A 12429-nucleotide genomic window follows, 5' to 3' on the forward strand; every position below is an offset into this window, starting at 1 on the left:
CCCCAGCTTGTTTGGTGGCCTTGCAGAAGGTCTCCTGGTGTCCGTGCAATGGCCACCCCCCACCCCCCAGTCCCCATCCTCTCTTTGCCTTGTCTTCCATTCCTTTTCCCTACTAGCACCTGCCAGGGCATGTTTGATCGTTTTTTAAAGATTCACTTATTTATTTTATGTATGTGAGTACACTGTCCAGGAGAGGGCATCAGACCCCATTGCCACTGTGTGGTTGCTGGGAATTGAACTCAGGACGTCTGCAAGAGCACTCAGTGCTTTTAACCGCTGAGCCACCTCTCCAGGCAGGGGAGCCGCTGTTTTTTATCTGCTGTTCTCTTTGCAGCATCACCTGCCTTTAGAACAGAGCCTGACAGGTGACAGTGTTCAATAACTAGTTAACAAATGAGTGGACGCACACGTGGTATCGTTGCTGGAAAGATGGATGGACAGATGCTTGCTGAGTGAAGTTTGAGCCAGAGGGGGAGAGCCACACTAAGCGGATGACCAAAACGTATATGATCCTGCTTATAAAGTGTCATCATAAAAAAGCAGGAGACTCTGGGGCTCCAGGAGAGAAAGATGTTAATAGGAAAAGGAAATGAGTATAAATGGGCAGGTATGTGAAGGAGGGCAGGTCGGAACACAGAAGGGAATGCTTTACTCTTTGAAGATCAGGATAAGGGCTGGAGAGATGGCTCAGTGGTTAAGAGCACTGACTGCTCTTCCAGAGGTCCTGAGTTCAAATCCCAGCAAGATCAGGATAAGTGGGGGTGGGGCATAGTGGTGTATATCTAATCTCAGGAGGCAGAGGCAGGAGGTTCTCTGTTAGTTCAAGGACAGCCAATAGTAACAATTACAAAGCAAAACAAAAAAAAGAAACAAACAAAAAAGAAATCTTCCAAATGGTTGCACAGGGAAACTTCTATACCAGGTCTCCCCACACTCTCCCCTAGCTTAGCGCCACAGGGAGTACTTCCTGTACTGACTGCACCTGTTCAGACATCACAGAGGCTCTGCCTGACTCTACTCTTGCTTCACCCTGTCACTTAGGCTCTGGTTAGTCAGGAGCAGCCAGTATGTCCAATGCATGAGCTGGCCTGCCCTGTGGGGAGAGGACCAGCAAGGAGCAAGTACCAAGCTCTCGGTGCCCAAATCCTACCCCTCTTGATTGTGAGCAGGATGTCAAGTGCTAGAGTTGGTTTGTTTGGGGTTCAGTCAGAGGAGTCAAGGATTAGGGCTCAGTCAATGTCTAATGCCTAGTCCCATTTCTCTAGAAAAAGGTTGTAGACTAGGTCTGACAGTCACCAAGTTTTTTTAGCACCTGCTTCAAACCTTGCTCTTCATCACTTTTAAAGTGCTGGACCTCCCTTGGTCACTCTCTGAAGGCCAGTTTGTCTTGGGGTCTTCCAAAGGAGCTTACAGTTCTCACTGGGGTCTAAGGGCAGCAGGGTGGGGTAGGGGTGGAGGCAGGGCTGTGTCTTGTGCAAGGTTTTCTGATGCAACCGACTGAATACTTGTTCCCCCTCCCCCCAGCTTTTCTCAGAAATAGAAGAGCTGGGCCATGGCCAAGACAGAATCCTTTGCTTTTCTGGCCTCCACACAGGAAGAAAGGCTGAAGAGGGGTCCGAAGACTCAGCAATGTGTTCAGTCCTTAGGAGGGGCAGGTGGTGGATGTGGCTGGAAGGTAAGGGAATTGAAATTCCTGGAAATTTGAAGGTCCTAGCATTTCCCATCCACACCCACACCTATACGCACCCTCAACACAAATCACAGAACCAGAATTATAACTGTGTAGATGAGGGAAGGGCTCAAGGTCACCCCAAGTCAGACAAGGTCAGAGTCAGGACCAAAGCCCTTCACTCTTGCAGAGGAATCATCCCTCCATTTCACTAGGCTCCTAAAATGGAATATGCTTGTGGTTTGAGGACATACAACCCTGGAATCAAATCTCAGTTGCTTCTTGTGTCTCCCTGGGCAGGTTCCTTCTGCTCTGTGACATCAGTTTGCTCCCAGGCTCCAAGGACAGTTAGTGAGATAACATGAGAATGTACAGGAAGGGACCAGCAGAGGCCTGCTAGGGTGTGACCCATGTCCCTTTATCACTCCTTGGGGTCTTTGTGTCATTGCTGTTCTGTTCTTCCTGTCTCTTCTGGATGCAGCCTGTGCAGGTTGTGGGTGATGACAGATCTGTGGAAGGTCACAGGAGACCCCAGAAAAGGGGAGAAGTCCACTTCCTAAGAGGAGCACAGGCCAGCTGCAACCCCTGAATCACCCACACACCTGTATCTTTTCCAAACCGGCCGGTCCATTCTGTCTTCCCAATGTCCTGTCATGACCTCCCAAGTATTGGGATTACAGGCATGTACCACCCAATCTGGCTTATGAGGTGATGGAAATTGGACCCAGGTTCATGTATGATTTGCAAGCATTTTCAATGTAGCTATATCTCCAAGCCTTCAACCTCTTTTTCAGGGCAAATAACAATTTTCCATCTGGAGTGATTTTTTAAATGTCCATTCTAGGGACAGAGAGATGCTTCCTGGTCTCACAGAGGACCTGTGTTTGGTCCCCGCACTGACACTGAACCGTGCACAGGTGTCTGTAACTCTAGCTTTTAGGGATCCAATGCCTTCTTCTAGCCTCTGCGAGCGAGCGCACGTGCACACACACACACACAAACTGAAACTGTGCACATAAAAATAAATAAAGCGTACATTTTGAACTAGACTTGGCACATGTGTCTGTAATCCTATCTACTCAAGAGGCTGAGGCGGAAGAATAGCACATTCAAGGTTTGGGTTTGCTTTGTCAATACTGGAAAATTCAGAGAGATAGTGCCATAGTGCCTCCAAATTAAAAAAAAAAAGAAAGAAAGAAAGAAAGAAAGAAAGAAAGAAAGAAAGAAAGAAAGAAAGAAAACCAGGTGTTGGTGTCTCGCACAAATTTAATCAAGTACTTGCAGGTGGATCTGAGTTCGAGGCAAGCCTTGTTTACAAATGAGTTTTAGGATAGCCAGGGTTACACAGAGAAACTCTGTCTCAAAATAAACAACACAGCAACAGGAAAACAGAAGACCAGGCACGCAGCTCAGTGGCAGGGTCTTGCCTAGCTCCAGCCTCCGGTATCTGGGGCAGTGCTCTAGTGGCTGTACACTTGTCTAACAAGCACAAGGCCCTGGTCTGGTCTCCAGCACTACAGGGGGGAAAAAAAAGTAGGAAGAGGTCATCATAAAATTAAATACCAGGAGAGCAAAACAAGATTATGCAATGACAGCTCAATCCAGTTCTGGTTAAAGCCTCCAGTTCTTAAGAGAGAAGTGTGAAATACACAGACAGTCTGAAGTAAGACTTTCTCCCCAAGGCACTGTTGGCGCAGCAGAGCCCCATGGGAGGAAAATGCACACCTCTGCTGATTCAGTGTTCCCGCTGCTGTCCCAGGGCTGGACAGAGATGCTTGCTTCCACTGACTTATCCCAACGTTCTCTTCCAATATGTTTTTTAGTAAAGTAATGTGTTTGTTTGTGTTGTATATGTTTATATATCTCTTCTCTGTGTGTATGTGTAGGAATGTGGAAACCAGGTGAGTTTTGTTTCTTCCTTGTGTGGGGTGGAGAACCAACTCAAGCTGTCTGCCTTGGTGACAGGAGCCTTTGACTTGCGGAGCTATTTTGCCAGCCCATGTTTGTTTTGTTTCTTGAGATAATTACTCTACAGCTTAGGCTGGATTTATGTCAATTCCCCTGTCTCAGCCTCCTAAATGCTGGGATTACGGACATGGGCTATCAAACTGGGCTGAACTAGTTATAGCTTAGTTCCTATAATTTTTTGGATTCAAAAAAAAAAAAAAAATGTCACACACTGGAGAGCCCGGAGTGGTGCCTGGGGCCTGTAATCTCAACCCTAAAGGAGTTAGACACCAGCCTAGGTTCCACAGTGAAAGCTTTGGGTCAGGCCCAGTGTGATGGCACGCACCTGTAATACCAGTGTGTGAGCGGTAAAGGCATGAGGACTGAGAGCCAGAGGCCAGCCTTGGCAGCCTTGTGAGTCTGAGGCCAGCCGAGGCTGCATAAGATCCTATCTCAAAAAAATAAGAAGAAAAACTGAGGTTGGGAATGTAACCAGTTGGGAGAGTGCTTGCCAGGCACAAATGCACAGTCCCTGGTGCCACATTAAATTGACAGTGTGGTACATGCTTATCACCACAGTATTTGAGGTAGAGGAAGGAGGATCGAAATCCAAGGCCAACTCAACAGTGTCTCACAAAACAACAACAGCAGCAATAACAAAATCCAAATTATACAAGATATAAAACAAAAACAAAAAAATAGGTTTTGAGGTTATTAGTATGAGAAAGTTTACTGTTCTTGGCAATTTTGATTATCTGTTGAGATAATATGTTCAGTATATACTAAATATGATATATTCGTAAAGTAAATTCCTATTTCATTTTTCTTCAACCACAAGTAAAAATAATTTTTGAAACAACCCCTCCCCCTATTTTTTTCTTTTTTTGAGACAGGGTCTTATGCTGCTCAGGCTAGCCTCAAATATGCAGTGTAGAAAAAGATGTCTTTGAACGGCTGCCTTTACTCCGTGCGTGCCAAGGTTAAAGATGTACACCGTCAGGCCTGGCGGTTATCCCATCTAAAAGTCCTTTTTTAAATTCAGTTCTGTTTGTTTGTTTTGAGATAGGGATTCTCTGCCTGTAGCCCTGGCTGTCCCGGAGACAAGGCTGGCCTTAAATTTAGAGATCTGATTGCCTCTGTCTCCCCAGTGCAGAAAGGCAACACCACCACCGCCCAGAGCTATAATCTAAATTACTGTGGTTCTTAGTTTTATCTTTCTGATTTAGAAGACTTGTGTGCTGAGAGTTGTCAGTGTTACCTTGAGCTCACAGCTTTGAGCATACCTTGGCATACCTGATAAGCGCTGAGCACAAACACACCTCACTCGGGCCTGGGGTCAGATGGGTGCTCAGAAAACAACCATTCCCCTCCCTGGGTTTCTCACACCTCTGAGGCTTCTGTCTGTCCTGCTTTCATCCTTCCCCAGCTGCCAGGTGGGCAGGATCAGATTAGACCCCAGGATCCTCTGGGGTATGTGGGGGTTGGGGGAGGGAGACACAAGAGACTTGGTCCCCTGGCTTCTAGAACTAGAAAAACAAACATGTCTGCCTTCCTATAGCTCTTTCTAAAGGAAGTGTGTTTTTGACTTGTAAAAACTCAAGTATCAAGATATAAATTAGAGTATCAGGAAAGACACTGGGCCTTTGGGACTTTGCGGGGGGGGGGGGGGGGATGAGGGTGGTTATCACCACCATGACTAGTCTATGACTAGCTTCAGCTGTGGCTGGAATCTTGCTCTGTCCCTCTATCTGCAGTGTCCAGCGCCTTCATCCTATCTACTGAGTGCCTCCAAGTCCCATAGACTACATTTTGTTTGGGGATTGGACTCACTGCCTACTATATGCTAGGCAAATGTTCTGAAGCTGAGGAACTGCCCTTCTCCCTTCCCCAGCTTCAGCCCTTACATTTCTTTTAGCTTGATAACAAACAAGGTCTTTAGTCCCAGTACTGGGGGACAGAAGCAGGTACATCTATGTGAGTTCGAGAGCAGCCTGCTCTACAGAGTGAGTTCCAGGCAAGCCAGAGCTGAATCACCAAACTCATCCTCCTGCCTTAGGCTTCCGACTAACTGAGATTCTGCGTGTGGGTTATACCCAGCTGTTCTAAGAGCTTTGCACACACGAACTTTCTAATGCTCATAACAACCATAGGAAGAGAACAGCATTTTATGGAGAAGGAAACTGAAGCTCTGATTCCTTTGGTTGTTTTTGGCTTTGTGTTCACAGAGCCACACCCCCAGCCAGACCGGGGCGCTAAGTGGCTTCGGAGGGAAGTTTCCCTAGATATCCTGAAACTCACTCTGTAGACCAGGCTGGCCCGGAACTCAGATATCCACCTGCTTCTGCCCTACTACAGGGTAGGGAGTGGAGGGAATTGACGAGATTTTTAAGCAGCCTCCGTTTATTATTATTATTATTATTATTATTATTGAGAGTCGCTCTGAGTGCTACTTCTGGAGCTGGGGGGTGAGGTGGGAGGGGAGGAAGGTGAGGGCGGAGCACACTCGGCGACGTGGGCGGGTCACGGATGGTGCAATCCGGGGCCGCTGGGCGTCAGCAGCAGATTAGCTCAGGTTTACATCAGCCGGGCGGGGATCGGAGCCGGTGTCCCCGGGCCGCAGCACTTTAGCAGCGGAAGCGCTGCCGCTGAGTACGTGACGGCTGGGGTCAGGCACTGGCGTGCTGGGGACTCGGCTCAGTGAGGCGGGCGGCGGCCCACGGGCGCGGGTGCAGGCGGTTCTGAGACCAGGACAAGGTATCCAGTAGGGAGCTGCTAAGCAGGTTTACTCGGGTCTGGCAAATTTCTCTGTCTCTCTGTCTCTCTGTCTCTGTCTCTGTCTCTGTCTCTCTCTCTCTCTCTCTCTCTCTCTCTCTCTCTCTCTCTCTCTCTCTCTCTCACCCTCTCTCGCTCGCTCTCTGGTCCACTCGCTCTCCTTTCACTCTTCTCACTCTCACTCTCTCGCTCTTTTACTTCGTCATCTGGGGGCGCCCTGAGCCTGAGCCGTTGCTTCCACCTTATTATGTAGCCCAGGATGGCCCGGAATTCGCCATCCTCCTGCCTCTGCCCCCAGGGTGCTGGCGATGCGCGCGCGGGGGGGGGGGGCGGTAAGCGTCCCTATACCCAGCGTTCCTTATTGAGTTATTAAGCCTTTGACGCGTCGCGGGTTCCTTCTCTAGCAGTCCTTGCACTGAGAACACTATGTCCATTTCGGAAAACCAAGTCTGATGCTTCTCTGTCCGGAGAGTCCCACCAGGTGAGACGACCGTCCTTCTTCCCTTTCTCTCTAGATGCGGGCCACGCCTCTGGCTGCTTCTGCCGATGTTCCCTGCAGGAAGAAACCGTTGGAGTTTGATGATAACATTGACGCCGAGGGTCCAGTCCTAAAACGAGTGAGAGATGAGCCCGGCCCAGGACAACCCCCCAGCCTACCTCCTACCTCAGCCTTGTCACCTGCTGTGGCCCCTGCAACCCGCCTGGGGCCCTATATCCTTTTAGAACGAGAGCAAGGCAACTGCACCTATCGGGCTCTGCACTGCCCCACGGGCACAGAGCACACCTGCAAGGTATATTCTACCAGCTCTCCCTCCAGCACCCAGGACCCTGCAAAGGGCCTGGACTCCAGAGGACGGCAGCTTTCCAAGATTATTTATCACTGGGTTCTTCAAATGACGTTACTCCATGGAGCACCATGAATACAGTGCACTTGCTGTGGCCAAAACCCCCAGACCCAATAGGGGTGTGGTGGCACAGGCCTGTAATCCCAGCACTAGAGAGGCTAAGGCAGGGGGATTGCTCCGGATTTCATTCAAGCCTAGAGTACGTACTGAGAACCTGTCTGAAAATCAAAACAAGTCTAGACCCAGTGCTATTGTTGACACACTTGTAATTCTGCACCGGGAACGTAGAGACAGGCAGATCTCTGGAGCCAGTTTGTTTGGAGGTCAGTGAGAGACTCTGTCTCAATAGAGAGGAGAGGAAGAGAATGAATAAAGGGGCTGGAGAAATGGTTCAGTGATTCAGAGTGCTGGTAACTCTCGAAGACACCCAAGTTCTGTTCCCAGCATCCGCTTGAGGCAGCTCACCCGCCTGTATAACTCCAGGGCCTCTGACTTCCTCAAGCATCTGTGCTCATGTGCACGTAACCATGGATAGACAGACAGAAACACACACATGATTAAAAATAAATCCTAAGACAAAGATTGGATGGCATCTGAAGAATGATACCAGGGGCTTTCCTCTGCTCTCCACAAGAACACGCACATACACGCACACACACACGCGCGCACACACACACACATGCACACACATGTGCACACACCAGAAGAACATAGGCAATGACAAGCATTGTGGAAATGAAGCTGGTGTCAGTGAAGCAAAGGAGAAGCAAAGGGACGAGGAGACATGTAGGGTGCAGGGGAACATAAGGAAGTCTGGGAGGGCCCCTCAGATGAGAAAGGGCAGTCCATGTCAGAAGCTGAAGGAGGCATGGAGAGGAGAGACCAAAGGCAGTGTGTCCTAGCTGTAGGTGCAGGAGGCCCGAAGGGCCAGCCGTAGTGACACTCATCTTTGTAGCACTTGAGAGGTGTGTTTTTGTTAGTCCGAGACCAGTCTGGTCTACACAGCAAGTTCCAGGACATCCAGGGAGACACAGAGGAGAAAGAATTTATTTCCTCCGTGCTACCCTAGTGCAACAAAGTGCCACATCAACTCTCTAACACTAGCTTCTAGCGGAGTGGCCTCTCACAGGTATCTTCGGATATTTTAGGTATCTTTGGATCATTTAGGCCACTTTTCCTAAGTCTAGTGGCTCCTTTTTTTTCTTTTTTGAGTCAGTCTACTGTGTAGCTCTGGCTAGCATGGAACTACTTTGTAGACCAGGCTGGCCTCAAACTCAGAGGTCCACCTGGCTCTGCTTCCTAAGCTGGGATTAAACAAGCACACTGCCGTGACAGGCATGTGCTTTTTAAAAATAGGTGCTCCCTTCAAAAATGACACCCACACTTTCCTAGCAAAGACTGGTCCCATGTTCAGTCTCCAAGGCTGCAACATAAAATATTCTGGGTTCTAGCATCTTTCTTATTTCTTTGGGGTACGTGGCTTGTGGCTCTGCTTGTGCTGCACCGTGGACACCAAGAGAACAGGGGCAGTGGTTGTGAGTCCGTCAGCTGAGCCGGGCTGCAGACAGGCTGTTGAGCTGGCTGTACTTAGACTGGATGGGTGGTAGAAGGAGGGTTATGGTGGTCTGCCTCCAGGAGTGGTTTTCTGTTTGGATTACATCCTAGTTTCTGAGGCCTAAGTCACACAAGGTGGGTGCACGGGTTCTAGTCCCAAATGTGATACTTGTGGCCCTGGGGTCTCCTGACCTGTGGCTCTGCGGAGAATCGGCTGATATTTGGCTATGAGTGACTTGCTAAGCAAGGGCCTCTGAATGGGTAGTTAGCTCACAGCTCACAGAATTGACTGTCGCCTTTTGCTGAGCCAGCCAGACTTGCCAGGTGCCTTGTGCTTACTCCTGACTCTGTCCCCAGGTGTACCCCGCCAGCGAGACCCAGGCAGTGCTGACACCTTATGCACGGCTGCCTACCCACCAGCATGTGGCCCGCCCCACAGAGGTCCTGCTGGGCTCTCAGCTCCTTTACATCTTTTTCAAGAAGACCTACGGGGACTTGCACAGCCTGGTGCGCAGCCGCCGCGGTATCCCTGAGTCCGAGGCCGCTGCGCTTTTCCGACAGATGGCTGGTGCGGTGGCACACTGCCACAAGCACGGGCTTGTCCTGCGAGACCTCAAGTTGCGACGATTTGTCTTCAGCAACTGTGAGAGGTGAGTGTGGCCCCGGAGGCACACTTGAGAGGTGGGTCATGGTGGGGAAACTGAGGTCCAGGAGAGCAGAGTAACTGAGGAAGAGCTAAGTACAGCTCGGTGGTATAGCATGTGCTTAGCATGTACTTAGCATGTGCAAGGCTCTGGATTCCATCCTCAGCTGCAAAATAACAGGGAAAGAAACCCTCAGCCCTGAGTGACAGCTGCCTGTACCATGGAATCTGTAGTGAGGGGCAGAGACCGGTGGATCCCCAGAGACCACTGGCCAGCTAGTCTATTCAATTGGTGAGCTACTGGTTTTGTGAAGGATCCTGTTTCAGATTAAATTAGGATTAAGGAATAGCTGCAGGTGGTCGCATACACCTTTAAATTGGAGAGATGACTCTGGCTAAAGTACATACTGTTTTTGCAGAGGACCCAAGTTCAGGTCCCAGCACCCACATGGTAGCTAACAACTATAACTCCAAGTCCAAGGTATGTGACAGACTCTTCTGGCCTTCATGGGCACTACATGCTCATGATGCTCAAACATACAAGCAGGAAAAACACCCATTTGCAAAATATATAATAAAAATAAATAAGAAAAGAAGGAGGCCAAGTGGTGGTGGCTCATTCAGAAGGCAGAGGCAGGCTGATCTTTGGGTTCAAGGTCAGCCTGGTCTACAGAGTGTGTTCCAGGTCAGCCAGGGGTATATGGTAAGACCTGACCCATCAAAAACCAAACCAAACAAGCACTCAGGAGGCAGAGGCAGGAGAATAGTAATAAACCCAGCCTGGATAATGTAGTGAAATCTTGTCTCTGAGAAATAGGCCCACCCCACTCCCAACCTCTGGTCATTAAAAAAAAAAGATTTAAAAAGACAGATTGGGGCTGGAGAGATGGCTCAGTGGTTAAGAGCACTGACTGCTCTTCCAGAGGTCCTGAGTTCAATTCCCATCATCTACATGGTAGCTCACAATCATCTGTAATGGGATCTGATGTCCTTTTCTGGTGTGTCTAAAACAGCAACAGTATACTTATATAAAATAAACACATCTTTAAAAACAAAACAAAGACAGAATGGAGAGATAGCTTAGTGGCTGCTATTCCAGGGGACCCAAGTAGGACCTGATCTTTCTGTCTGTGACCCAGGACGAAGCTGGTGCTGGAGAACCTGGAGGATGCCTGCGTGATGACTGGACCAGATGACTCTCTGTGGGACAAGCACGCGTGCCCTGCCTACGTGGGACCAGAGATACTCAGCTCCCAGCCATCCTACTCTGGCAAAGCAGCTGATGTCTGGAGCCTTGGCGTGGCGCTCTTTACCATGCTGGCTGGCCGATACCCGTTCCAGGACTCTGAGCCAGTCCTGCTCTTTGGCAAGATCCGTAGAGGGACCTTTGCCTTGCCCGAGGGCCTATCAGCCCCAGCCCGCTGCCTGATCCGCTGTCTCCTCCGAAAGGAGCCTACAGAGAGACTTGTGGCCCTGGGAATTCTGCTGCATCCTTGGCTGAGGGAGGATCCCAGCCACGCCTCTCCTCCACAGTCTGACGGAAGGGAGATGGACCAGGTGGTCCCCAGTGGGCCACAGCTGGAGGAGGCTGAGGAAGGGGAGTTGGGGCTGTACGGCTAGGATCACCTTAAGGGCCCCTCAGCTCCAAGGTGTGAGCTGAGTACCCGTGTCCCAGTTTTCTCCTGCCTTTTGGGGCCAAGCTAAATTCTAAGTGCCTTTCTGGAGGAAGAAACAGTGTGCCTCATGCGTTCCTGTGCATAGTGGGGTGATGCTCTCTGGGTGCCAAGCCCTGTTCAAGGCGCTGTGAACGGCAAAGATAACGGAGAAATATACCTTGCTGGTGGAGCTGCCACAGTACCATGTGCTCCCAGGTTAGCTGCCTTGGGCACATTTCATACTGGGGCTGGCCTTCTTTGGGCTGGTGCTAGGCTTCTGTTCATGGGACAATCCCTTTCATCGGTGTCCCAGCTGCCTTCTGTCTTGTGCCTTTAAACAAAGGGAACATCTCTGTGCCAAAGACTGAAGTCCTTTTCTCTGCGCCTCTGAGCCACAAGTCAGGCTAGGCTGGGATTGCAGCCTCCAGGCAGGAGAACCTGCTTGAAGACCTGTTTGCAGGATTCAAGCCAAAAGGATGAGACTTCAGTAAAGAGTCATCTGACTCAAGGAATGGTCTGGAAGGAAGATCCAGGTCTGTTTACCCTGCTAGCCTCTGGCTGGAGCACCAAAGCTGGAAGGGAAGGACCAGGTGGGAACTGTTCTATCGCCATTACAGAGTCTCAGGTCCTGTTCTGGGGATTCTTAGTACCCAGGCCTGCTGTCAGTTTGATGGCTTTTCACCATGTGCCCAATAAAAGACAGCTGTGTGGTTCTAAGTGTGAGAGCTCTACCTTCTCACATCCTTGGTGACTTTGCCTGCCTTCAACACTGGCCCCGCTGTGAAAGCCAGGTACAGCTCAACCCCTATCAACTGGCTTGTGAGAGAATCCTCCCATTGCACATGCCTTTTCTTCTAGAGACCTTGGGTTTTAGGTGGGGAGCCTTCTAAGCTGGGGGTTGGGGTACAGCTCAGGTGTAAGCACACACCTAACACTCAGGGTTATGGGTCTGGTCCTTGGCCCAAAGGGGCGACAGTTTAAACCAGAAGGGACATACTTTTCATAAAGACAGGTCAGTGAACAGGGTGGTTTCAGGGCAGGTCAGTCTGGCTTTCCGAGCTGACTTGGCTGTTTCCCATGGACAGCTGGCACTTATGTCCCATTGCACAAAGAAAAGTGGCATTGTAGCTCTTGGGAACTCAGCACTTGAGAGCCAGGCTGCCCCAGGGGCAATCTTTCCAGAACACACCAGTTGTTGGATGGACCCTCAGCAAGTTTCTTCACCATTCGTACTCCAGGCTTTTCATCTGGCAAAGCAGAGAATACATCTATGAGACACCTTTGGATCCTTTTTCCTTTTCCATATCATGTGTGTGTACATATGTGTGTGAGTGAGGGTGCACA

The 12429-nt window shown here is 49.8% G+C and overlaps 1 protein-coding gene across 2 annotated transcripts; it reads left to right on the plus strand.

The window, feature by feature from the left end:
* The first annotated feature begins 6156 nt into the window (after positions 1-6156).
* Positions 6157-11767, plus strand: TRIB3 (tribbles pseudokinase 3). 2 transcript variants are annotated; one of them, XM_080925403.1, is made up of 4 exons: positions 6157-6265; positions 6904-7179; positions 9145-9437; positions 10570-11767. In XM_080925403.1, the coding sequence occupies exons 2-4, from the start codon at positions 6904-6906 to the stop codon at positions 11048-11050; spliced, it is 1050 nt and encodes a 349-aa protein (XP_080781529.1). In that variant the 5' UTR covers positions 6157-6265; the 3' UTR covers positions 11051-11767. The 2 variants fall into 2 exon arrangements, with proteins under 2 accessions (XP_080781529.1, XP_080781528.1); XM_080925402.1 differs by having other exon boundaries at positions 6199-6370.
* The last annotated feature ends 662 nt before the right edge of the window (positions 11768-12429 follow it).

This window comes from Micromys minutus (genome assembly GCF_963924665.1).
Source record: "Micromys minutus genome assembly, chromosome: 11".
In the NCBI taxonomy this organism is placed as follows: Eukaryota; Metazoa; Chordata; class Mammalia; order Rodentia; family Muridae; genus Micromys; species Micromys minutus.